This window comes from Penicillium canescens, assembly GCF_028828765.1.
Source record: "Penicillium canescens strain IBT 15451 chromosome Unknown utg000007l_segment0_segment0, whole genome shotgun sequence".
Lineage (NCBI taxonomy): Eukaryota > Fungi > Ascomycota > Eurotiomycetes > Eurotiales > Aspergillaceae > Penicillium > Penicillium canescens.
The window spans coordinates 130,855-155,949 of NW_026703969.1; the positions used below are offsets into that span (position 1 = coordinate 130,855).

Genomic DNA, 25,095 nt, shown 5'->3' on the forward strand with positions numbered 1-25,095 from the left:
AACTAGCACTGTAGGCTCGACTATATCGTCCGCAAAGGTACAATTCTGGCCTGGAAGGAAATATAAAAGGGCCTCGCTACATGCAGTATTCTAACCCCCGGATTGCTTTATCTATACCATGTTTCATCTAATTTCTGTGATCATGCGCCTTAGCTTGCTTCTCATCCTTGGAGTAGCCATATCAGCCCCTGCTCTGTGGTCAGTTACCTACTACACTGCAAGCGATTGTTCAGGGCCAAGAACATAGATTGGAGATTTTGAAGCTGGGTGCAGATTCTAGAAACCGGCACGGAATCGGTAATGGTCTCTACCAACAGTCACAAAAATATTACCCTGAGCAAAAATACCAACTGCAACACCCCTTATGAGGATGCAATTCCAAGCGAAGTAATCGACCGCTGTATCAATCCCGCTATTCGTTCCTTCCTATCTAGTAAGCGACGTGCTACTTATTCCATCTCAAACAAAATCTGCAAACTAACGTTGTAAGGTCCGTCACAGTAAAGCCATGAGATCATGCTGAAGGGGGTGGAAAACCCTCAATCTGGGGGTCAAGATGAGCCTCTAAAATCTGGTTGTGTCTTACTATATATGTATATGACAGATTTTACATGTATCCAGACTCTGTTGTCTCTTTTTCATTCTGTTCGACGCTGCTATCTTCACCGAAGACGCCAAGTACATTCGCGCTCGGAACCAGTTTCATCGTTTGCTCTCTTATTGTATTCTACGCTGCAGGGTCATGTCTGAGATCTTATTGAGGCGTTGGTAGCCATATCGTTGGTCACAACGACCAGTGGCATTCTTTATTAACTACAAATACTCTATCTTTCCCCTTCCTCCTCGACAGTCACCTCTTCTCGAAGCTTTACTGGGCAAGGGCATCTCATCAGATAAAGCCTTGCCACTCTCTCGCCATCCACTATGTCCTTCCTTTTATGTTAGCTCTGGCGTGGCTGGCCAACGCTACTCCCAACGGAAATACGAAACGCAGAATGAATCGTCGTTGAGTTGAATCCGCGCTAAAAAGGTGAATCTAGGTCGTAGACCTCAGACAGCTGTTGATATTGTTGGGATACAAGGTCCTAGAAAACAGACTTTAATATGATTTTCGGAAGTAGCCAACTCGATAGTAAATTGGTGTGGTTGTGCGGTTGTGCCCGCCAGCTGGCAGGACTACAACCACAGCGGGTTCACTTTTGGCCTCTAACCGCGAATTAAAAACGAACACTACGAGAAGGTACGAATCCATTGTTCGAACAGCCGGGCGAGGACTGTTGCCTAGCGCTAGATCACAAGGGGGCGAAGTCGTACGGAATGGATCGAAATTCGTTTCACCACTGCTATCACAAATTCCCCTCCCCGAACTCCATTATGACACAAGTCACTCTACTTTTGGTTTTAGCACCTTTCAGCTGGTGTACTAGTGCATTGCAATGGAGCATGGACCCGCAGCTCCGAAACAACTAGATGGGTTCACAAAGCACATACATAGTTGAATGCTTGGGGCTTTGGGAGGGAAGCAAATTGACTTTTGTCCTCGGCGGTTTCGTCCAATACCTGCTGGTCCCGCCACCAGACACGCGGCGTAATCAGGCAGCGAGATTGTTCGATTCGTTGAGCCATGGCTAAATCTTTTCACAAGGTTCCAGCCCTACAAAAGCTTCGAGAAAGCTTGTCAACTTTGCACTAGGAAAAGGAAAGGTCTACTGCTAGCGTTTTGCCTCCACCCTCACCCTGGAGTACTTGGACAAGACCGACAAGCTCAGGCAGAGCCCGCCCTTAAGTACGTTATCACCGCCCCCAACTTTCTCCGCATTGTGATCCGGAGAAATTGGAATGGACGAGATATCGGGGATGAGCAGGAATACAACCAAATGACAGAACCGAATGCCCCGAACCTCTGCTGACAACCACGTTCTTCCTCAAACAGCACTCAAGGACGTCCCCAAGCGTGGCAAGAAGAAGGCTCTGCAACAACAGAAGACCAGACTGCTGTGGGTTTTATTATCTTTTCGTATCCGTCATGCGCTGGACGATGAGAACGCCAAGGGACCGTGCTTATCTACCTAGAGAGATCATTCTCCTCACGGCGGAGAATCTCAATCCTCGTGATCAATTGTCACTCTTACACGCCGTTCCTGACCTCGCCCGACTCGTGACATTCCGACACACTTCTATCAAGGACGAAGAAGGGAATACGGTCTTACACCTGCTGGCAAGAGAAGCTGAAGGCAGACTGAAAGAGCTACTACTAGCGAAGAATAGTACTCAAATCGACCCGAAGAACGAGAATGGTCGAACACCAATGTCTTACGCAGCCATGTGTGGACATGAGGCGGTGGTGAAGTTGCTACTGGGGCGAGACGATGTCGAGGCAGACTCGAAGGATAATGATGGTCGGACACCACTGTCATTTGCAGCTGGGGGTGGACATGAGGCGGTGGTGAAGTTGCTACTGGGGCGAGACGATGTCGAGGCAGACTCGAAGAGCAAGTACGGTCGGACACCACTGTCCTATGCGGCTGGGTCACTGTCTTTTGCAGCTGAGTATGGACGTGAAGCGGTGGTGAAGCTACTGGTTGAGCGAGATGATGTGGAGTTGGACTCGATGGATAATGATGGCCAGACACCACTATCATGGGCAGCATCGCGGGGACGTGAGGCTGTTGTAAAGCTACTGGTTGAGCGAGAAGATGTGGGGGCAGACTCGCAGGATAACATGGGTCGGACCCCACTGTCACTGGCAGCTCTGTGTGGACATGAAGAAGTGGTGAAGCTACTGGTTCAGCGAGATGATGTGGAGGCAGACTCGCAGGATAACATGGGTCGGACCCCACTGTCGCGTGCTGCTGAGGGTGGATATAATGAAGTGGTGAAACTGCTACTGTGGCGGGAGGATGTGGAGGTGGACTTGAAAGATAATGATGGCCGTACACCACTATCATGGGCAGCATCGCGGGGACGTGAGGCTGTTGTAAAGCTACTGGTTGAGCGGGAAGATGTGGCAGCGGACTCGAAAGATAACAATGGTCAGACACCACTGTCGCGTGCTGCTTCTAATGGGCGTGAATTGGTGGTGAAGTTTCTGGTGGAGCGAGATGATGTTAACGCGGACTCGAAGGATGAGTACGGTCAGACACCACTGGCGCACGCAGCCGGAGATGAGCAGGATTTCTTCGGTTCAACACAGCTATCATGGGCAGTTGAGCGGGAATACAAAGAAGTAGTGAGGCTACTGGTTGAGCGAGATGATGTGGAGGCGGATTCGAAGGATAAGTGCGGTCAGACACCACTGTCGTGTGCTGCTTTGAATGGACGTGAAGCGGTGGTGAAACTGCTTCTGGAGCGAGACGATGTGGAGGCGGACTCGAAGGATAATGATGGCCGGACACCACTAACATTTGCAGCTTGTGGTGGACATAAAGAAGTGGTGAAGCTACTGGTTCAGCGAGATGATGTGGAGGCAGACTCGCAGGATAACATGGGTCGGACCCCACTGTCGCGTGCTGCTGAGGGTGGATATAATGAAGTGGTGAAACTGCTACTGTGGCGGGAGGATGTGGAGGTGGACTCGAAGGGCAATGATGGACGGACACCGCTGTCGTACGCATCTCTGGGTGGAAATGAAGAAGTTGTGAAGCTACTGTTGAGCGAGATGATGTCGAGACGGGCTCGAAGGATGAGTACGGCCTGACACCACTATCATTGGCACGGACAGAAGCGCTGCTAGAGCTTCTCAACTCACTGTCATACATACCCAGTAAAAATTCAAGCAGATATACGAGAGCATGGTCAGGTTCAAGAATAGCAGGATATGATTCCTGACGTAGCATTGCAAGTGCGAAGCAATGCAGGCTCACGGCTTAATGTGAAGACACAATCTCTCTGAGGATGTTGCTCATTCAGTGAGGTTGCTTACTAGTAAATATATCTTTGGTGCACAGCAACCTTGTCAGCATTAGCGACACCAGTGAACAACACAGCAACTTATTCCGCTTTGTGTCTTTGCCCGAGATGAATACTTAATTTATAGAATAGCATCATTTGGTGAAGGTAAGTGCACCCCAGCCGGCTCTGCTTGAAGGCCACCAAGAACCAACTAGCCCTATGGAGCCACGCATGTCTCGTCATTCCTGAGAACTTGCTTGTCTCTCAGGACCGCTTCCTACACCGATTAAATAAAGCAGCAGTAGCAAGCGTAGGTGAGCAGAAGTCCCTAAGTGCAATATTCAGAAAGTAGGTGATGAGACCGGACCGTTACAACGTAGACAGAGAGTACATGTCGCTGTATAGTTTTGAACCGTTTGATACCCCTCTCCCCCCCCCCACTAAGCACGCCTGAGTTCTTTATCAACATTAATTTCGGCACCTCGATCTAGCAGCATCTGCACTATCTTTTCATGGCCTCCGGATAATGCGGCTTGGAGTGCACTGCCATAATGTCCACCTTGGGCGTTGACATTGGCGCCTTGATCCACCAACGTCTGCACTATCTTTTCATGGCCTCTGGATGATGCGGCTTGGAGTGCATTGCCGTACAGTACAGCTTGGGCATTGACGTCGGCACCTCGATCTAGCAGCATTTGCACTACCTTTTCATGGCCTCTAGATGCTGCGGCCTGGAGGGCATTGCTATACCGCCCACCCTGAGCGTTGACATCGGCGCCTTGATCCACCAACGTCTGCACTATCTTTTCATGGCCACTGGATGATGCGGCGTGGAGTGCATTGCCGTACAGTGCAGCTTGGGCATTGACGTCGGCACCTCGATCTAGCAGCATTTGCACTATCTTTTCGTGGCCTCCAGATGCTGCGGCCTGGAGGGCATTGCCATGCTGCCCACCCTGAGCGTTGACGTCGGCACCTCGATCTAGCAGCATCTGCACCATCTTTTCATGACCTCTGGATAATGCGGCTAGGAATGCATTGCCATAAGCTCCACCTTGGGCGTTGACGTCGACACCTCGATCTAGCAAAATCTGCACCACCTTCTCATGGCCTTCGGATGATGCGGCTTGGAGTGCATTGTCATAAAGTCCACCTTGGGCGTTGACGTCAGCACCTCGATCTAGCAGCATCTGTACCACCTTCTCATGGCCTCCGAACAATGCGGCTTGGAGTGCATTGCCATAAACTCCACCTTGGGCGTTGACGTTGACGCCTTGATCCAACAGCAACTGAACCACCTTTTCATGGCCTCTGGATGATGCGGCTTGGAGTACAAGGCTATAAACTCCACCTTGGGTGTTGACATCGCCGCCTCGATCCAGCAGCATCTGCACTATTTTTTTATGAATTGAGGCGGCCTGCAGTGCATTGATGTACTCTCCACCTTGAGCGTTGACGTTGGCACCTCGATCCAGCAGCATCTGGCGTTCTAACAATAGTGTATTGTGATACTCTTCATCTAGTGTGTTGATGTCGGCACCTCGCTCTGAAAGCAACTCTGCAATCCCTGATACGATTGCGGCCAGATCAGCCATTGTGATTGCTAGTCGTCGCTTGAGATAGATATAGATTCAGATATCGATTAATGCGTGAAATAGCCACAATCTCAGAGTCAAGTTTCAGTGTCTGCGAGCGGCTCAAATCTGGTTTGATTGATGCCCAAAGTTGGGTTGGCGTTTTCTTATACATTGATCTAAGTGGTAACTTGTATTTTACCACTGACAGGTTGATTCGGCGACTCCCCACTAAATTATGTGATTTTTATGGTAAATCGGGTCAATTCGGAACGCCAGTGCTTTAACACGCTAATACAAGCCGCTTGGGCATACACCTGAGTGACCGTCTTAACAGCGATCGTAGTATTCCAACTACGCTACCTGGGGCAGCCAGTCTTTCCATCGAACCTTGTGCCCTGTATTCTAAGCGACGGGCGGAAGACTCCCCACGTATCAATACTCTTAAGGATCGGGCTCCACTTACCGATGGTGTGGGGAAAGATACGTTTCGCTCATACCAGTGCGACACTCCTGCACTCTTCTAAGATTTCCTTGTTTGAATTGTTTACGCGCGTATCAACTGCAACACTCCTTACGAGGATACCATTCCGAGCGGAGTAACCGACCGCTGTGTCAATACCGCTATCTGTTCCTTTCTATGGCGTAGTACACAGTATGCCGCCAGATTGCAGCACCCGCACCTCTTCGCGCCTCCTATTCTGCCACAAAAATCTTACAACACACTATTTCCTCAGGCCCCTAGAAGCTGCTATTACGGCTCTCTTGAGTTTGTGGTATACTGAGAGATTTTGGCTAGCTTCATGGATTACACTTTGTTACACTGTACGGCCAACTTAAACGGTCTGTTCGCATCTTTTTAGTTCGGCTGCTGGTTCCTGTTCCCCCGTAACTTTAAGTATGCCATTGCCTCATTGCCCATGCTGCTATAGCTGCTCACGCCGTAGTAAGACCCAATACTCTGATGATTGCTTATCTGCGTCGACGTTGTCTATGCTTAGGTTTTTCGCCCAATTTTTCGCCCAGCGTCTTTAGAATGACCTGGCTCATAGATGGAACGATAGCGTTGCAACACCGTGAAGTCTTCATCGGCTTGCGTCAATGTGAATTCCTCGATGAGTTGGCCATTCTCGTCCCAACTCTTCTTCCAAAGAGCAATTCCGTACTCGTAGTCCCCGTCCTCGGCAAGCTGCCCGCTCTTGTGCCATTCCCGAGCGTTTCCGTGCAACACCCCTTTGAAATAGCTCGCCTCGTGCATCAGTTGTCCTGGTCCATACCATTCCTTTGTCGTACCCCAAAGCAGTCCGTCGTGGATTTCGGCCTCCGAGTTTTCCCAGGCGCCGCCCTTCGTTGTATAGGAAACTCCGGAAAATGGCTCGCCATCAAAATAGTAAAGACCATCACCAGGATACCCGATCCGATCAGCAAGAACACGTTGCATCAAATATACCTTTCCGTCGGTTAGGGCCAAGATGCGGAAGCTGGAGAGTATCATGGAGGCTTACCGGATTATGAAGGATGCTAAGGATTCTTTGGGTCTGCTTTTCTCTGAAATTGCGCAGCGTAGAAATTATTCGCATGAGTTGGATGGGTATGCACAGTACGGCAAGCCATCGGGATCCATTTCAAAATTTCAAAACCCCAGTTTGGCCAGATGCTTGCTTTACCGCTAATGAGACCGCCCAAGTGGCATGAATGTATCTGCGCCTTTCTGCCCACCCAATATGCCTAAAGCCGCTAATTTTGGCGAATCTGGCCAGGCCCATGAAGCCACCCGATGCGGAAACGCCAAATTGGACTAGGATTGTGCTTGAATACAGCATTCCTCGCATGATCTTGCGCGACCGCCTTACGAAGGGCACGAAGCCTCGTACAGCGAGCCGACCGGTCAATAACGTCCTTGACAGCGCCCAGGAGGAATCCTTGACGTGCTGTATAGGCCAATTGAATGATTAAAATATGCCACCACCGCCTAGGCTGATCGAGCTTGGGCGAATCGCTCACTTGCACGTGCTGGTAAGCCTGAACAGAAGGTTAGCAAGATGTGGGTATATCGCTTTATTAAGCGTCTCCCGTCAGACCTACAGCTAGGCCCAGTGAAGCAGCGTACGAAGAAGCCTAAGCATATCCAAGCAGAAGATGCCAGCCTATTAGCCCACTGGTACGATCTGCTTGCAAATCTGCATAAAGGTATACCTTACGGCTAGTATTTGACTTTGATGAGTGTGGCTCCCGGCCAGGTGAGGGCAAATATCGGAGCGTGGTTGGCAGGAAGAATAGGAGATCTCGGCCTGATCTTGCTGAGACAGAGCGAGATAAAAATATTACTGCGCTTGAATGCATTTCTGTCGATGACTGACCGATGGATCCGCTATTCATATACAAAAGCGGCAGGGTCTTCATGAAGGCCTGATTCTACGGCAGCGAAGGAGACCACATACAGTAACTGACTGGACATAAGTAGTTGCCCCCCGCCCCACACCTCCTTATTACATAACATTCTGCCAGCCATAACGTATTTCACATGCGAGCGGCGCGCACAAGCGAGCGGCGCAGTCCGAAACACATAGTAAATGCAATATATTTTGCACTTATATTTCAACAACCACATTATTATTTGAATTCATTGTCAATCGATAGCTATCGATAAGACTTTTTAACACTATATATCAATTTCAAGAAAATCGAAAAGCTGCATTATTGGGTATTGAAAATTATGTTACTCAAAGCCAGAAATATATATATCGCAATCATAAAATCATAAATATTTTCCAAACTCCCTAGAGAAGCTAGATATCACCTAAAAAACATTCAGCTATTAGGAAGACTCCACATAGACTACCGTTGTTGAGATATCAAGTTGTAATTTATCGCATTTACTACGTGTTTCGCACTGCGCCGCTCGCATGTGAAATACGTTAAACCTCATGTAATTAAACTGGTAAGGTGTATACCAGCCCTGGCAATACGGCATATCTCTGAGAGATGCTCCAAATGCTTTACAACTCAATCATCCCATGCCCGCTGAACAGAAGCTAATTACCAACCCCTTCTTTATTAGATCGTTGATCCATTTAGGAAGGCGGTATTGGCTTCGAGACGATGTGGAGGCGGATTCGAAGAACAAGAATGGTCAAACGCCACTTTTTCACGCAGCTGAGTGTGGACATAAGGAAGCGGTGAAGCTGCTACTGGAGCGAGACGATGTGGAGGTGGACTCGAAGGATAATGATGGCCGGACACCACTATTACGGGCAACTGATTGTGGATATGAAGAAGTGGTGAAGCTACTTGTTGAACGAGATGATGTGGAGGCGGACTCGAAGGATAAGTACGGTCAGACACCACTGTCGTGTGCTGCTTTGCATGGATATAAAGCGGTGGTGAAGCTACTGGTTGAGCGAGGTGATGTGGAGGCAGACTCGAAGGATAATAATGGCCGGACACTACTATTACGGGCAGCTGAGTGCGGACGTGAAGCAGTGGTGAAGCTGCTTCTGGAGCGAGACGATGTGGAGGCGGACTCGAAGGATAATGATGGCCGGACACCACTATCATTTGCAGCTGGGGATGGACATGAAGCGGTGGTGAAGCTACTGGTTGAGCGAGATGATGTGGAGGTGGACTCGATGGACAATAATCATCGGACACCACTATTATGGGCAGCTCGGCATGGAAATGAAGCGATGGTGGAGCTTCTCAGCTCCCTGTCATAAATACCCAGTAGAATTCCAAGCAATTATGCGAGAGGATGATCAGGCCCCAGAATAGCAGGAGATGATACCTGACGTAACATTCCAAGTGAGAAGCGATGTAGGCTCATGGCTTAGTGGAGAGACAACCTCTCTGAGGATATTGCTAATCCGCTGAGGTCGCTTACCCGTAAAGGAAGGAGTGTGTGTGTGTGTGTGTGTGTGTGTGTGTGTGTGTGTGTATATATTTTACGGCCGTGGCTCGTGAATTGCACGCTATCCACTATCTTCGATCGAGGCAAAGGCAGCCAGGGGGTGAGCCCTGGGTGTCTCCAACTGTTGCTAGTTCTATGTAAAATTTCGGCACGTTCACATAGCTGCCTGAGTCAGAAAAAGGGTCTGCTATAGCAGGTTACATGTTAATGCGAGTTGCATGGATCCGTCTTCGCACCATGTCCCGCCAATCCTCCGCCTCTCTACTGTCTTTCCTTCTTCCATTTTTTTTTTTTTTTTTTTTTTTTTTGTATAGTTCAAGTATGCTCAGGCAGGTGCCGTCCTGGACAGATGTTGGCAAAGATACGAGTCTCTGGTAGCCCTGTAGAACATATATGACTGATCCGACCGAGAACAGATCGGGGAACTGGAGAGTGGAAGGTGGAGTCTCAACCACCAGGGTCTGGGGGAAACCAGAAACCTTTCAATATGATCCCCATCTGGTCACGACATCTCACCCCACCGACCACTGTGTCGTCCAGCCAAACCAACCCACATCGCAACGTGAAACCCCTCTTCCCCATTTTGACCACCTACTCAACCATCGCAACCAGAACTATCTCATTTCAACGCCAGCTCCTCACTGGTATCACATCTCATCAGCTCCCCTCGTGGACTTCGGTTAAACCCTCTTACGCTAAGGGTCATATTGACCGGCGCATTGACTGGCGCCTTCTATGGCTAGCACTTTCGCTAGAGTTCACACAGCAATTTTACAGAGACTCCTTTTCAACTATTATTACGGTGTATTCTTAGGTTATGTACTGCTGAACTATGGTATGAGCGGCGTCTGGATGAGAACCTCCACCTTCATTGCGCACTATAATTGTGCTGCTTATGGTGAAAGCAATGCTTGGATACACTTCTTGCATAAATAATCTTCTCATCACGTCAGGGTGTTTAATGCGCCCATTAAGACACTGTTGGAGTTCCAGGCAGCACTGTATCTTGTCAGGTGGTCCTATGTAAGGACTCAGATGATGGGTGCCCCACATGGCTTCATATCGGTATTGAAGACTCCCTGGATATAGAAAACCCATGATAATGTTTCTTTGTCTTTTTTGGTAATCTTGATGTCTCTCCAGGAAGTGCAAAATTTCCTAGAGGAAGCGTGATCGTAGTCTTCGTTGAAAGGATGGAATAGAACTGCTTTCATCTCTTTGACTGGTTAGTTGGCGTAAGCAAAAGGCTTCATGCTTACTTACCACGGGCATTCATCTCGCGAGGACGCATGTATCTAAGTTCTTCTGGCCGCCAACTCGGTCTCTTCACATACGGTGGCCGTTTAGCATTTGTCATAATAAGATATCCAGTTATTAAGAAGATCACGACACATTCTTGAATCCAGGCTGTTGAAGCTTGCTTGATAAAATTCCTTCAAAGTTCGAGGGGCACGGAGTCGCTTTTGCGACTGCCCTCGGCGACAGAGTACCCTTATGACTTGTTTTGCTATAGCGAGATGCTTCCCCTTGGCATTTCTGAGTACCTCTGAGTACATAGTATCAGTAGTGTTTCTGAGAGACCCTGGCCTACATACCGTTTCCGTTGTTTTTGCTTCCCATATGCACCGCAGTATTTGCATCAGAAGCTGCGAGGCCTTGGTATAATTTACCGCTGCCAAAGCGGTGTGTAAGATTGAACTTCGAAAAAATACCTGGAATGAATTGCGAAAACTTGATGTATAACCAGCGTTTCACCAAGACCAGTTGTTGCGTCTGTGATCGAAAATGCTCTTCGCCTTGTTAATAAACGGAAAATAATTCATAGAATGCAGACTCACACGCAGTTGATGCCGGCGGTAGAATGGTCAATGGGTAGTAGGCTGCGGCACTATCCAAATTATCGGCAGATAATCGATTATCGTATCCGTAAATTGCGGATAACGATATAAATTCATTATCGAATTATCCGCAACGATACGATACGATAATTATATTTTCATTTGCGGATATCCGCGGATTATCGTACGATAACAAATATTGCAAACATGCTAAGACTCGTGACCCGAACGAGTTTGCATAAATTATGCATTTTCCCCGGTATTTTTTGGAGTATTCAATGTGTAATTGATTGTATATTTGTCACGCGAATGAGTGGCCTACGATATTTTCTCCAAATTAACCTACTTTGTCTCGCTTTATTGCAACAGCATCCAATTATTCAAGATTATATTACAGGTTATCAAATTCAAATCCATCTGGCTGCTTTGGCTTCTTCCGAATCCTCCCTGATCTCCCCTGCGTGGACCCTTCAGTTGGCATTTCAGGAACCGGGAGGTCATTATCACCATCATCCTGAGGCTCAACGGCACTATGAGGCCGCTTGCGCCGTGGTTGCTTGCCCTGGGCTGTAACCGGTGTAGGAGTCGCCTGCTCAACTGTATGATTATCTCCCAAATCATTTTCTGAATCATCCGATCCATCCTCCGCTTGGTTACTATCTTCTTCGTTTTCACTTATTGGCTCGATATCGTTAAGCGACGGAGTTGGCTTCCATGTCTGATCGAGTATGGCAGCCTCTCCACTAGAGAGATACTCCTTGATCATCTCGAGCTCGGTTTGTTGAAGCTCGAACTTCGATGCGAACAAATGAAGCATTAGAGACCTGATTGTTTCTGGTTTAAGCTGCCCCCGGCGATAGTGACAGACATCACGAGCACAATTGAAGAGCCGCTCAACACCAGCGCCACTAGCAGGTGTTGCCAGATTATCCCGTGCCATCGCTGCAAGCACTGGATATTCATGCTCATGCTCCTTCCAGAACACCCTTGGCTTTCCTTTGGTAAGACCTATTGGATAAATTAGCTGGAAAGCCGTCTAATAAAGCAGGGAAGTATACGAACCCTGTGCAAGATATCGTGTGATCTCATCCTCCGGTCGGTCAATTCCACTTTGTAAAGTAGCGTGCAAATCCATCATAAGATCAAGCTCCTCTTCGTCCACTTCTTGAGAGAATTGGACTTGAGAGGGCTCCTTGTGGCGGGTAATGCGTTGTTGATATTGGTCAAATTCCTTCTTTAGTTTATCCCGATAGATCTCCATCCAATGAATATCTTCTCCCTTCTCGTTTTTCTCTTTCCAATCATCGCCTTCAAAGAACCGAAGCTTCTTCGATGGACACAGAATAGTTGCAATTGCATAAACTTTGCCAAATGATTCACTGTCGGTCGCTCTGTAGTACTTTGAGAGTTTCTGTTTCGCTGCCTGTAGTGCCTGAAGCATTCTCTTTTTCCAAGGGACAGTCTTGCGTTCTAGTAACTCTGCAACATCATCAAGATGGCTAAAGAGCTCCTTATAGATGCTGAAGACCGAATGAACAGTAACATCTTGAGTCTTGGATAAGATCTTGGTGTAATGAAAGAAAGGCTTTGTGACCAAAAGGAGATACTCCACTTGGCGCCATTCATCTTGACCGAGCTGAAACTGAACGTATTGGTGGGTTGAACAGTACTGGTTGAAGACTCGCTGTAGTTTCTTGGCACGTTCGAGCATTAAGAAAGTAGAATTCCAGCGTGTACGAACATCTTGAATCGGTAGAAGCTTGGGCTCTGTTGTTTGAAGCGCCCGGAAAGCCTCTCGGCGCTGAGGACTGGCGGTAATGAATACAGCGAGCTCTCGAATCTATAGTATTTTAGCAATTATGTCCTCGGAATATAACATGATACGTTTACCTTCTTCAAAGTAGCCACGATATTCCCTGAAGCGTGACCCGGAGCGGACTGTAGCGACTTCGTACGTTCATCTGACCACTCTGACTCGGCCTCTGCATTCTTTGGGTTCGCTTTGATCTTTCCAAGGAGGTCTTTTAGGCTAAGTTGTATAACGTGCACAATGCATGGTACTCGGAAAACAGAGGTATTGTGAAGAGCCTGGGACTGAACCATCTCTTGAATGCCTTGAATCATTGTGTTGTTATTTGATGCATTATCAGTTGTGATTGATAATACTCGTTCGGTAATATCATGCTCTTGAAAGATTCGGATAACAGTCTCACTTAGCTGAGTCCCAGTATGTGATCCCTGGATATGCTCAAATCCAAGAAGAACTTCACAGTAATTCCAGTCCTGGTCGAGGAAGTATCCAGTGATTGCCATAAATGCCTGTCCAAACGGAGAGGTCCAGCAATCAAGTGCAATAGAGAGAGAGCTTCCAGGTGGAAGCTTACTGAGCACGCTCTGTTGCTGTTCCTGGACTTCATTATCCAAAAGACGTTTCAAACTGCGGGCGGACGGGATATTGAGCTCTGATTTGGCGAGCCTGGTGTATTTCAGAAGCTCTTTGAACTCTGGGTGCTCAACAGTGCGGAATGGGAGACGGGTGGTCGTGATAAACTTGAGGATCTTCTTCTGGAGGGTTATCTGGCTGAATTCTGTGCTTGTTGATTGACGCGGCTAGGTAGAGATAAGGAAAATTAGTGTATAATATAGATTAGATCTAGGATAGACTTACCATCTCTCGGAGAAGCTGGTCTATGCTTTGCTTTGTAGTCTTCCGCGGCTGATTGCAGTACGCACTATTAAGATGGTTCTTCATGGGAGAGGGACCAGAACGATTGAACCTTGGGTGAACAACCACACTTTGACAGCGGTTGCACATAACCTTAGGCTCGCCAGTCCGCGCATTTGCAACCTGATCAAATGAGCTCCAAACATCAGACTTTTTGTGTATAGTATCCCATCTAATAGATTTCTGCAGTTCTTTCTTGCTGCCAAACTCAGTCATTAGCCACCATTTCACAAACTGTATCCGAGACGTCTCCATCATTGGATCGGTTTTGTCGCAGTTGTAGAGAATATAAGATGGTTGAAAGAGTTTGCCGACGCGCTGTAGTAAGTCGGGGGCACGAGGATATCGAGGGGGAGGGGGAGTGTCTGAGACAGGAGTCGATTGCGCTATGCTTTGACTGCTTAGAGCGTCTGAGGATTCATCTGACTGTGGAAAGTCTGAATCAATGAATGAGTTGGCGTACCGAGATGCCTCATATTGGCTCCTTGATACTTGGGAATAAGACATGACGAGCAGAAGACCAGGTACCAAGTATAGAACGATCGAGTATACCAGGAATTTAGCAGAAAAATTGGTGCGTAGGCAAACGTGTGCGCCCGCGATGTCGACGTGCTCACGATAATACTCGATGCCTATTGGGTATGTATTAAGCGGATGTGGAGACTCAGACGATAATTGAGGATAATCCGCCGATAATCCGCCGACTATCTTCGGATTATCCAACAATTATCCGCGTGTCACCAACACCAAAAGAAATGCCAAGTCCGCCAGTTCCAAACTTCGAATCTAAATTGCGCCTTACTTTTGTGTGTAAACATGCTGAGTAAAATGAACATATAAATGAACTGCGAACTAGCGAATCTATCCATACTATTCTCAAGGTCAAAACTGTACTATTGGTGGATCTGGATAACTTATCGAATTAAGACTTTACAGGAAAATGTACTACATTCCTTCGGCATCAAACATATATCTCTGCCAAACCACCACCCATTAATTAATATTTTAGAATTACAGGCGAGTACAACTCGCTCGCTTTATAGTTAAAACCAATTTGTATGCAGAAGACAAAGACATTTACTTACGAATACAATACTGTTTCTTATTATTACCCAGGAGAAGTGAAGGAAATAGGGGATGAGTACTGTTATGACCAAACATGTAAAGATTCAGATGTAAGATAGTGTTTGGTCAGCTTCATAAGTATCACCTGATGGTCCAGAATAGGATATATTAGCGAGTTTTATGCTAGTGCGGATAGTTTGCTGATATCCAAACTATCGTATAGATATCCGCGGATATCTGCAACGACGATGATGATAATGATCCATTATCCGCAATCCGCAATTTGCGGATAACGATAACGGGTCATTATCGTTATCGTACGATATGCCGCAGCCTAATGGGTAGTATCTAATTAATGGCTTGAAAACATACTTGTCCTAAAAAATAACCCTTGGCCACCCAACCGTCGGGTTTTCGCCTAAGCACTTCGCCACGCACGACTGTTCAGCACTTCATGAATTAATCCGGATTTTCGATAATGCTTTTGCTTTTTCAGTTCCACAAGTGTACTGCATACCGGATACCATCTGTCGATATAAGCATGGTTCAACGCAGGGTAAATAATCACCTACTTCCATATCCCATTAGTAATTGTGAACTGCTGCCACTTTAGATAGAAATGGAACCCCCTTCAAATATGCCTGAGGCCCAGCTTGTGTCAGATTTGCATCGATAATGTGACAGGAGTTGTCGTCGTTCATGTGAGACTTGCCGACGTGACAGGGGTATTCCTCATCGGTCTTGTCAAACTGGCCAGAGGATTGTCCGCGCGCATGCTTAGTCCTTCGATGGAGGTAAGGGCGTACGCCTCTGACGGCTTGGTGTGATCTAGGCAGGATGGTTGGTTATACCTGCGCTCTTCACCATCAGACACCACGAGTAGAGCCGATGGCTGGTAGTACGAATTCAAGAATGTAGGAAGATTGGAGGCATAAAAGTATTCAGTCTTGGGGCCTTCAAACGAATGTCAGCGGGGCACTGCGCAGCCCAGTATTGGATGGTATTTCACTCAGCTCTCTCTGACTTGCCTATGTCTGAGATTCAAGGCCTGCTGGCGCTCGCTGTATGCCGCTGAATCCCCACGGCATGGACTCATATTGATCCCAGTGACATTTGTGGAGTTTGGATTAGGCCTGACAAAGCTCGCTGCAATGGTATTACTGTTGTAGGATTCAAAGGAGAGGTAGGACTGGACATGCTGGGTTCGCAAAATGCTGCAAGAGCTGAGGCCCCCTTTCGTTCGTCCAGGGGATCGAGGGATTTCTCAGGAAATCTGGGAACCTTCCAGTTCTCTTGAATTTTTCGCGAAAGGTCAGCATTTGATTCGTAATGAAACGGAAAGTCCATCGGACGCTGTTGGCTTTGGCCATCCAGAAGCTCTGGATCGGGGCCTTCGTCGCCTTTTAGAGACAGATCGGTGAGGTTGACTGACTATTGAGGGTATGTCTGAGGTCTGTAAAATTGGGTCCTAGGTACGGATTGAGAGCCAGCATTCTCTTAAGTAGCCCAGCAGGGATAGAAAGGTGTAGGCATGGTAGAACTTAATGTGGTACTGTTAGTGTCCATGTTTAAGCGACACACCAGCAAGAGACAACCTCAGGATGATAGTCCGCATTTAATACAGGCGAGAGAACAGCAGCAAAGTGAGAACACACTAGACTTAAACTAAGCAATGGCTGCATGGGTTGAGGTACAATTTCTGGTACCCTTGACGCACAGTCAGTGCTCGCGCGACGATTGGATGCCATAAGAGCAGTCGTCGTTTGACGAGGCTGCCCTTCTTTGCCCAGCTCTGCTCCACTTTCTAAGCCAGTGAGTATGTGAATGGAGATTTGACTAGAATTGGAAAGCCACGTTTATTTCCGGTGGTCTTTTTCCATTATATTTTGCATAAAGAAACGATGTGTGGTTCCTTTCGTTTCTCACATTTTTAGTTTCTCCGGATGAGATTGCTTTACGCCAGGAAATATGATTAGGGAACATGGCTTTGTATGTACAAGTCATAGTCTAGACGATGACAAATAACATGGTCGAATAGCTCACTCCGATGGCTTGTCTAAATGACCTAATAGAGCTGCACTGTATTGTGACCTTAAGGTCCGAAAAATATGCCCTGTCAATAAATAGCTTTGGATCCCCTTCTCTCGAAATGGCATAAGTCATCAAGGATTTCTCTACTGAGCAATATACTGAATGATACAGATTCTCATCCTCAAAGCAGGTCCCCAAAAGAGCGCAGCAACGACGCTTATAGCGCAACAAGTGTGGCATCTGGGCACAAGAGAGGCAATCGAGCAATAAAGCGGCAGCACAAGTCCAATGCTCGAATTGAATCCCTGGTCCTCTTCCTGCCAGGCCCTCGGAAAGTACCAATACCGGTCCTGGGTCAATCGCAGAGCGTTGGCCAAAAACCAAAAACAGTCTCCCTGAACAAGTACGCGCATTGTATGGCAAGCAAACTCACGGATCGTGCTTTGGTTATGCTTTCACTCCTCGCTTGGCATTTTGACTCGAGAATGATCCCTCTCTCCCGGTCGCTGATTCAATTGTTCGCCAAGCCTGACGACCAACTTGAATCGATTTGCACCTGGTTCACCTCTACCCCACCAAAATGTACGGATCGCTCTCGTTGGCGGACTTCAAAGAGAAACTGAGCCATTTATTAGGGTTTATATAATGGCACGTGATCGAAGGCGACGCGGCGTTGTATATCTAGTTTCCACTTTGACACATCAGGCTTTCCCTATCATGACGCTCCAAAGGAGCTTTTGAATATATAACGTATTTCCCAAGCGAGCTGGCCACCCAAACGAGCTGGCCACCCCAAAACACCATAGTAAATGCGATAAATTACAACATAGTATCGCAACAACGGTAGTTTATAGGGACTTTCCCTTGAAATCTAACGCTCTTTAGGTGGTATTTAGTCTCTAACGGGAGTTTAAAGAATTTCTATAATTTAATAATTGAGATATAATCAAATATTTATATTTTTGGCTCCTAGCCAACGTAATTTTTGATACCGTAACAATGTAGGTTTCAGATTTCGTTAAAGTTGATATATAGTGCTTAAAAGCCTTATCAACATCTATCGGCAAATAATAAAATAAAATAAAAACGTGGTTGTTGAGATATCAGTGTAGAATATCTCGTATTTACTATGGTGTTTTGGGGTGGCCAGCTCGTTTGGGTGGCCAGCTCGCTTGGGAAATACGTTACATACTAATGTATTTCGTAGTAGAGTCATTCTCGAAATTGCCTTGACCAGTACACACTGTTTGACTATCTTTCTTGGCCCCACTGCCAAGCCTTCAGCGCGGATCATCTATTGGGCCCACCCCAATAAGTTGCGGTCCGGTGTGATCTCCCCGAGCTTGTACAGTGACGCTCAAAACATGGGGCCCTCAATTTGATGCGTCCAGCCTAATAGATGATCCACGCTAAAGGCTTGGCAGTGGGGCCAAGAAAGATAGTCAAAGGGTGTACTGGTCAAGGCAATTTCGAGAATGACTGTACTGTACATGGTATCCATACTTACTGTGCTGGCTCCTTATGCCAAGCTGAGGAACGCTAATAAAATGTTATATGTGGAGTTCAATATAGCCCGTTCTGCGTCAGTGTATGTGCCATTGAACACCGGAGGGGGGTTAATGTCCCGGCGTTGATTGCCGAGGAGAATACCAGCTGGCTGAGGTCGTGAACGGCGCTGGTTGGGAGGGTGCCGTCAATGAAGTAAGTGCGGATTGCCTCTATTAGGCCCAACGACGCAACGCTGACTGTTGTATGGCCTGGGCCTCGTCTTGTTACCAACCGGGACGCTGTAGGAAGTTGACTCCGCAAACGCTCGGCAGAGGCCAGTGGAGTCACCGGGTCATCTTCGCCATTGACGATCAGCACCGGGGTGTTGTGCTCAGTGAGGATGGAGTTTGCAACGGGGAGTTTCGAGGCTCCCAAGTTCGGGATTCTCGGGCGAGTGTCCGGAAAGTGGCGGCAGAAGGATAAGGGAGTCACGTCAGCGTTCAGCCACGGAGTATCCTCGCTAAGAGAAATGTTGAGTACTAGGGCAGCGACCTCCGCCAAGGTGATTTCACTGGATGGTGCATTGTCTATACACTGCAGGGGCCATTCAGCTAGAGACCCAGAGGCTGGAGCGCTGGAATTGCCTGGCGGGCTGGCAGCGGTTGCATTAAGAATGGCGACCATTAGAGTCACATCTCCTTTCTCAAGAGCGCTCACAACCGTGGAGATAAGGGGCCAAGTAGTTGGAACTCGGGAAAAGGACCACATGAATGCGCTGAATATGCCAACAGTGACGGAGAACCCTTGTGAGACGGCAATGGGATGTTCGTAGAGTGATTCTTGTAAATTAGCAAGTCGAGTGGTCAGGTCGGCAGTTACATTTGCTGGAGCAGTACTCAGAGCACAGCCAGCTGCACCAGCTTGTTCGCAAAATGACACCAGATCGTTGATAGCATCTCGCACAGAGAGCTGGTCGTTGGGAAGCTGGGCGATATAGGTCTCAGCATTGGCAGTGGGATCAAAAACGCCGTCCAGGACAATCTTTCCCGCCCTTTTCGGGTAGGTCTGAATAAATTCTACCCCGAAAATGGTCCCGTAGGAGAGACCCCAGTAGTTCAAATGGGCATCTTTGCCGTCCAATGCATCGACAATAGCTGCCATGTCACGAACAACGTAGGCCGCACTAGACGTGTACAAAGCTGTCGAATTGTAAGATGCGCATGCGGCGGCAAGCTGCGCAGTCACGCTGTCGAACTCCTCCATCGCAGCGTTGTAAGAGGGCATGTAGTATTGGTTGCTGAATTGGCCGTACGCCACCTCTGCCGCGGCTGGAAGACTTTGGGACGCTTCATACTCCTCTCCCGCGGTAGCAAAACATTGCAGGACGGGCTGAGCAGAACCCACGCCGCGTGGATCCCATCCAATTATATCGTAAAACCCTCCCGTGATGTTCGAGATTGCTTCACCAGCACCGTTCAGGACGAAGGAGACACCAGAGGCACCGGGACCACCAGGATTTGTGAGAAGTGAGCCTTTGCGCTGGGATGCCACTACCGTGGCGTTGTAACGGGCAAGCGGAATAGAAGCTGACATCCAGTTTAGTGGCTCCGCATACTGAAGCGGCACTCGGAGGGTTGCGCAATCCAACGCTGGATTTGAAGGACATGGTGACCACTGAAGGCTGGCAAGAGCCGTAGATGCCGACAGACATCCAGCAAGAAGGAAGGACTTGGCAGACAAGAGAGAGGACATCTTGTGTTCACTGGCCAGGTTGTTTGAACAAAGACGGCTGGGATCACGATTCTTCTCCTTATATCCTCCGTCGGATCCTGTAGTAGCGCGAAGCGAGAGAAACTAAAAGTAAGACATTTACGGATATTTGAGTTTAGCACTACGGAGTTAACTTTTGTCGGAACAGTAAATGACCGTATAGACTAAGTATGTTGCCCATGGTGCATTTTAGGTCTAGCGGTATTATGCCCCATATTTATGCGACAACTTTCTTAGCTGGTCGGAACATCGTTCACAAAAACAACAGGCAGCCGTGCAGACCGCTTCTGCGCATATTTGGATGTGGGCGACTATGTTTGTGTCGATATCCTGGGAGTCACACCCACAGCTACAGCTAGCTAGGCCGGTAAGCCACGGGCGAGGCCGGCAGTGGAGAGGAGTCCGTCGGTGCACCAGTCAGCAGAGGAGGTTCCCTGGCAAGCGAGGAAGCCAAAGCCGTCAATGGCCACAGAGCTGCAAGCTCGTGGATCTCCGCCACGAGAGAGTTGGGGTGACAACCAATCGCTGTACCTTGCATTTGACGCTATTTATTTTCCTGTCTCTTTTGGGTTTTGGAAGTCCCTCAGTCTCCTGCTAACAAACCATGGACTCGCTCTTATAACGCTAACCTCCGCTTGCGCCTCATTTTCGGCTCTGTCTTCCATTTGCCTCTTAAAATTCGCCTTCCCTTCCTTTGAGACTCTGATTTCCGCTTTTTCACTCTTTTACTCTTTTATCTGCACATAGACCTTTCCGTCTTTACATAGCATCCCATCACCATGCGTTTCTTCACTTCCTTCGCCGTCGCCGCTCTGGCCGCCATTGCCTCTGCTTCCAGCACGGACAACTCCTTCAACATTCCCACCGATGGCTACACCTTCAAGGTCGGCGAGCCCACCACTCTGACCTGGACTCCCTCCACCAGCGGCACCGTCACTCTGCGCTTGCAGTGGGGAGCCGTGACAACCGCCAACTCCGGTAGTGTCATCGCCTCCAACATCGCCAACGACGGCAGCTACACCTGGGATGTGCCCTCCAACCTGGCTGCCCAGCCTGACTACACCATCGAGATTATCTCCGACGATAACGACAACGACTACAACTTCCTGCCCCGCTTCACGGTCGAGGGCTCGACCGTCTCCGTCTCTACCTCCACCGCCAGCAAGACCTCCAGCGCCTCGTCTGAGTCCTCCAGCTCCGCCTCCACCAGCTCCCAGACTACCATGGCCACCTCCAGCTCGGCTGCCAGCACCTCCGCTAGCACCACCGACAGCTCCAGCTCCAGCACTGCCTCCTCCACCAGCGCCAGCTCCAGCGCCGCCAGCTCCTCGGCCTCCCAGTCCGCCGTGCCTACCACCAACGCCGGTGTCGCTAACCGCGTCTCTGGTGGCCTCCTGGCCGCCGTCGCTGGTGCCATCGCCATGCTGTAAATTGATCCCATGTCAGACCATGCCCGTGTCCATGTCTCGGCACATTTCGATTGCCATTTATTGATAATATTTTCTTGTCTTGGACGCTGTACCTGAAACAGCTCTCCGCTTTTGCCTCGGCTGCCATTGGCATATTGTACAAAATACCACCCCGATAACTGCTCCGGCTTTCGGTTATTGTGTTTATTAGTTTTTCTTTTTATGTTTATGCTTAGGCTAAGCGTGTTTATTATGATAATATTTTTGGAATATCCCTTGAATCTACGAATGCTTTATTTCCGGCCCCTTTCCCATGTTATTGGCATTCATCATCGGGCTTGGGTCATATACAGCACCAAAAAGCCCATAGCCGCCACCATCTTTACCAAGAATGGTCAGCAAATGTCACAAAAAGCTCTATAGGATTGCGTGCACCATACGGATCCATAAGAAGACTGGCAAGTCCTGGGCACCAGGCGGGGCATAGAGGTTCAAAAACAGACAGTCTTCATCTCCGGCGCCGGAATTGAATCCATAGACGGCTGGTGTCTTGGCAGCTCCTGATTGCGGGCACATCGGCGGCTGCTGCACCGCTTGCGTGATATGAGTGTTGTTCTGTACTGGAGGCGCAGGCGCCTGCCAGCCCAGGTTTCCTATTGGAGGGGCGGCATATCGGATGCTGTGTAGTTTTAGCATTTCACCGTGCTATGAATCCTGCGACAGACATGGAACTCGACCTACCTTTTCCAGACATTCAGCTCGTAGATTGAGTCATAGTACCCTTCATAGGTCGAATAACCCAGATCAACAGTGAGACCTGCGTTGGCCATGCCTGCCAAGATGGCAGAGGCTGTCGTGAGTAGTAAGGGCTCTGGAACTCTCATTATTGTTAACTCTCGACATCTGGACAGGTAAGTCAGGGAAGAAAGTAGAAAGGAGAGTGAGAGTTCGCAGGCTGTGTCGTACCCACCAAGCTACGTGGGAGGGCTTGTATGAGAGCCTCTTGAGTAGTACAGTATCATAACTGTACACCGCCTAGCCCCGCCCATACTACGATCACTTCGGCGTCTTGCGCTCCGCGCCAAAATCACCACTGCCCTTTCCTATTTTTAGGCCAAAATGCCCTGTTCGCCCAGCCAGATTACCTGTACGCCCTCCATGCGGCCGCAACCAGGAATTGGACTCTTATACCAAGTACCTGCGACTTTGTGTGTGGTCAGGAATAAAATACTACTGGCAGAAAATTCTTGGCGCGGGAGAAAGAAGGGGGAAACGCAGATTTTAGACACTGCATTGTTGTTGGGTGTGTTACCCGATGGGTAGGTTCACTTACCCGGTATTTTGAAGAATATCCCTCCTAACAATCAAATATACCTTTCAAAAAGCCAATAAGCGAGATTAAAATGCTCCACTTCCTCACTCGGGTTTTCCAAAAAAGTTTAGCGAAAGCCGTTCGCAGTCCAATCCTTTGAGGCCATTACGACAATCTTCTCGCAGAAGTTGACCATGAAGTCGCAAAAGACTCTATTCAGAGACTCATGACTATCGAAGGTCTTAGAAAGGGGTGAGTCCTGCAACGGCCCCATCAAAAGCACGAACGTGCTGCTAAACGTTTTTGTTGGGCTCAAGATAAGTAACTCTCAAAATGCTGATTGTGACCGGGTTAGCTCAGAAGGCGTCAAAAAAAATTCAGCGGGTACCAAAAACTTCTGACTCATCCTGGCACCTAGTGAAGCTTACAGTGTGCCAGAATTCTATAGTAGGTAACTTTTAGTGGAATGGGATTCAACTAGGGTTGAACTTTTGTCCAACCCTGTATAATTAATTAAGATATAGATACCTAAAGTAAACATAATAGCTCAGCGGGTGCCAAAATATTTTGACACTTGGTGACCTCTAGCACTGGAGCGGGTATTAGGCTTAGTCATATTCTTTTTGACACCCGCTGAGCCGTTTTTTGACACCCGCTGAGCTGGGTGCCTAAACTAGTTCTACACTAGTTGGCCTCTTTCCCTGGATCAGTAAGACAGTGGCTTGAATGGCTTTAATAAACCGTGGTATGCGCCAAGAGACCCTAGTGCCGGAGTGCTTTTGTGAATTATCAAAGGATTACGATTACCCCTCCTCCTGAAAATTAGCAACGCTTCAGTGCTTGATGCAGCTTCAGCTATAGGGGGGTGATATCAAGCGAAAGCCTTGTTGATTCGACTCCATGGACCTTTCCACTTCCAAGGCTATGGTAACTGTCACGTCTTGATATGATGGCGAGCTGAAGTGGATCCGTCGATCGGTTTCTGTGCATCGGAGCACAAAGACGCGAAAGCACCCAAGTAGATCCTTACAACGCTGCTTAAATTTAGGAATAATACAATGAGGGTATAGAACTTACCAGTGAGTTGACAATAAGAGACGGAGAAAGCGTCCCAAGTATCCAGCCTATAAGTTACTCATTGGTTTCGTAATCCATCAGAATTGGGGACCTGCTAGGCCGTACAAAAGAGACCCAGGGGGCAAAAGAATCCAGGAGAGATAGCCGAGCCGCAACGTCGGCCTTTATTATTTATTTGTGCACAGAATTATTCGCACAAGTTTGAGAGACAATGACATTAAATGAGAGAGGGGTAATTCCTGGCCGATTTAACCGAGAACAATGAGATATTTATTATTCCCTTATTCAAAACCAATGTGAAGCCTGTATAAATGCACATGTGGAGTTGCAGCTTTGGTCAGAGCTGACAGGCTGTGCCAGTTAGATTAGAATCCTCGTATACAAACATTTTTCGCCACATTCGATGGGATCAAGCCATGTGGAGCTCTTGCATAGAGTTTCCTGTACTGCGCCCTGCTGACTGCAGAAGAGGCGGAATTTATAAATTGAACAGACCTGAATATTGTCCATGGTTGTAAAGAATGACTAAAGTGGGACGAAATACTAAAGACAACAGCAGAAATGCTTCGAGGGTAGCGAGCGACGTGAGGAAGGAAAGGGGGAGAAAAAAGAGACGAAACGAAAAAGGGGACCGAGAAACTTCATTTATATCAGGAGGAGGAGCGGCGAATGGCACGGAGGGTACTGCGGGTAGACTTGGGCGGCAGATAGAGTTGAGAGTGGTGAGAGCGTACGGTGGAGAAGGGACTCGAGAGGCCAAGCATGCGCCAGCCGCTCGGGCCGCAACGCTGCCTTTCATCCAAAGCTTAAATTTTTTTCTTCCGTGAACGTGGTTCCCCAGTGGCGCTGTCGGGTTTTACATGCCCAAAACCGCCGCGATTCCAGGGCCTCCACTAGAATATTTCATGTACTTTCTCCCCAGCTCAACTTTGACGGCCAGCGTTTGTGCTTTGCGCTCCTCGTTACCATGGAAACATTATGTTTCGGCCCGATAAGTTTATCTTGTGG

At 48.2% G+C, this 25,095-nt stretch overlaps 6 protein-coding genes across 6 annotated transcripts; 1 reads left to right on the forward strand and 5 right to left on the reverse strand.

Moving 5' to 3' along the window:
• Window positions 1–4,331: 4,331 nt before the first annotated feature.
• On the reverse strand, window positions 4,332–5,486 carry N7446_010507 (ankyrin repeat domain-containing protein; the record flags this gene model as incomplete). Its single annotated transcript, XM_058519250.1, has 1 exon — window positions 4,332–5,486. The coding sequence occupies one exon, from the start codon at window positions 5,484–5,486 to the stop codon at window positions 4,332–4,334; it is 1,155 nt and encodes a 384-aa protein (XP_058368088.1).
• A 976-nt stretch (window positions 5,487–6,462) lies between these two features.
• N7446_010508 (toxin-antitoxin system YwqK family antitoxin) lies at window positions 6,463–6,960 on the reverse strand (the record flags this gene model as incomplete). The annotated part of the gene is made up of 1 exon (XM_058519251.1): window positions 6,463–6,960. One exon carries the CDS (start codon window positions 6,958–6,960, stop codon window positions 6,463–6,465), a length of 498 nt encoding a protein of 165 aa, XP_058368089.1.
• A 4,641-nt stretch (window positions 6,961–11,601) lies between these two features.
• N7446_010509 (uncharacterized protein) lies at window positions 11,602–14,442 on the reverse strand (the record flags this gene model as incomplete). The annotated part of the gene is made up of 4 exons (XM_058519252.1): window positions 11,602–12,218; window positions 12,273–13,050; window positions 13,101–13,820; window positions 13,879–14,442. 4 exons carry the CDS (start codon window positions 14,440–14,442, stop codon window positions 11,602–11,604), a joined length of 2,679 nt encoding a protein of 892 aa, XP_058368090.1.
• Window positions 14,443–18,594: 4,152 nt separating this feature from the next.
• N7446_010510 (uncharacterized protein) lies at window positions 18,595–20,271 on the reverse strand (the record flags this gene model as incomplete). The annotated part of the gene is made up of 1 exon (XM_058519253.1): window positions 18,595–20,271. The coding sequence occupies one exon, from the start codon at window positions 20,269–20,271 to the stop codon at window positions 18,595–18,597; it is 1,677 nt and encodes a 558-aa protein (XP_058368091.1).
• Window positions 20,272–21,068: 797 nt separating this feature from the next.
• Window positions 21,069–21,719, forward strand: N7446_010511 (GPI anchored serine-threonine rich family protein; the record flags this gene model as incomplete). The annotated part of the gene is made up of 1 exon (XM_058519254.1): window positions 21,069–21,719. The coding sequence occupies one exon, from the start codon at window positions 21,069–21,071 to the stop codon at window positions 21,717–21,719; it is 651 nt and encodes a 216-aa protein (XP_058368092.1).
• A 396-nt stretch (window positions 21,720–22,115) lies between these two features.
• On the reverse strand, window positions 22,116–22,582 carry N7446_010512 (carboxylesterase family protein; the record flags this gene model as incomplete). The annotated part of the gene is made up of 2 exons (XM_058519255.1): window positions 22,116–22,377; window positions 22,440–22,582. 2 exons carry the CDS (start codon window positions 22,580–22,582, stop codon window positions 22,116–22,118), a joined length of 405 nt encoding a protein of 134 aa, XP_058368093.1.
• Between the last annotated feature and the right edge of the window lie 2,513 nt (window positions 22,583–25,095).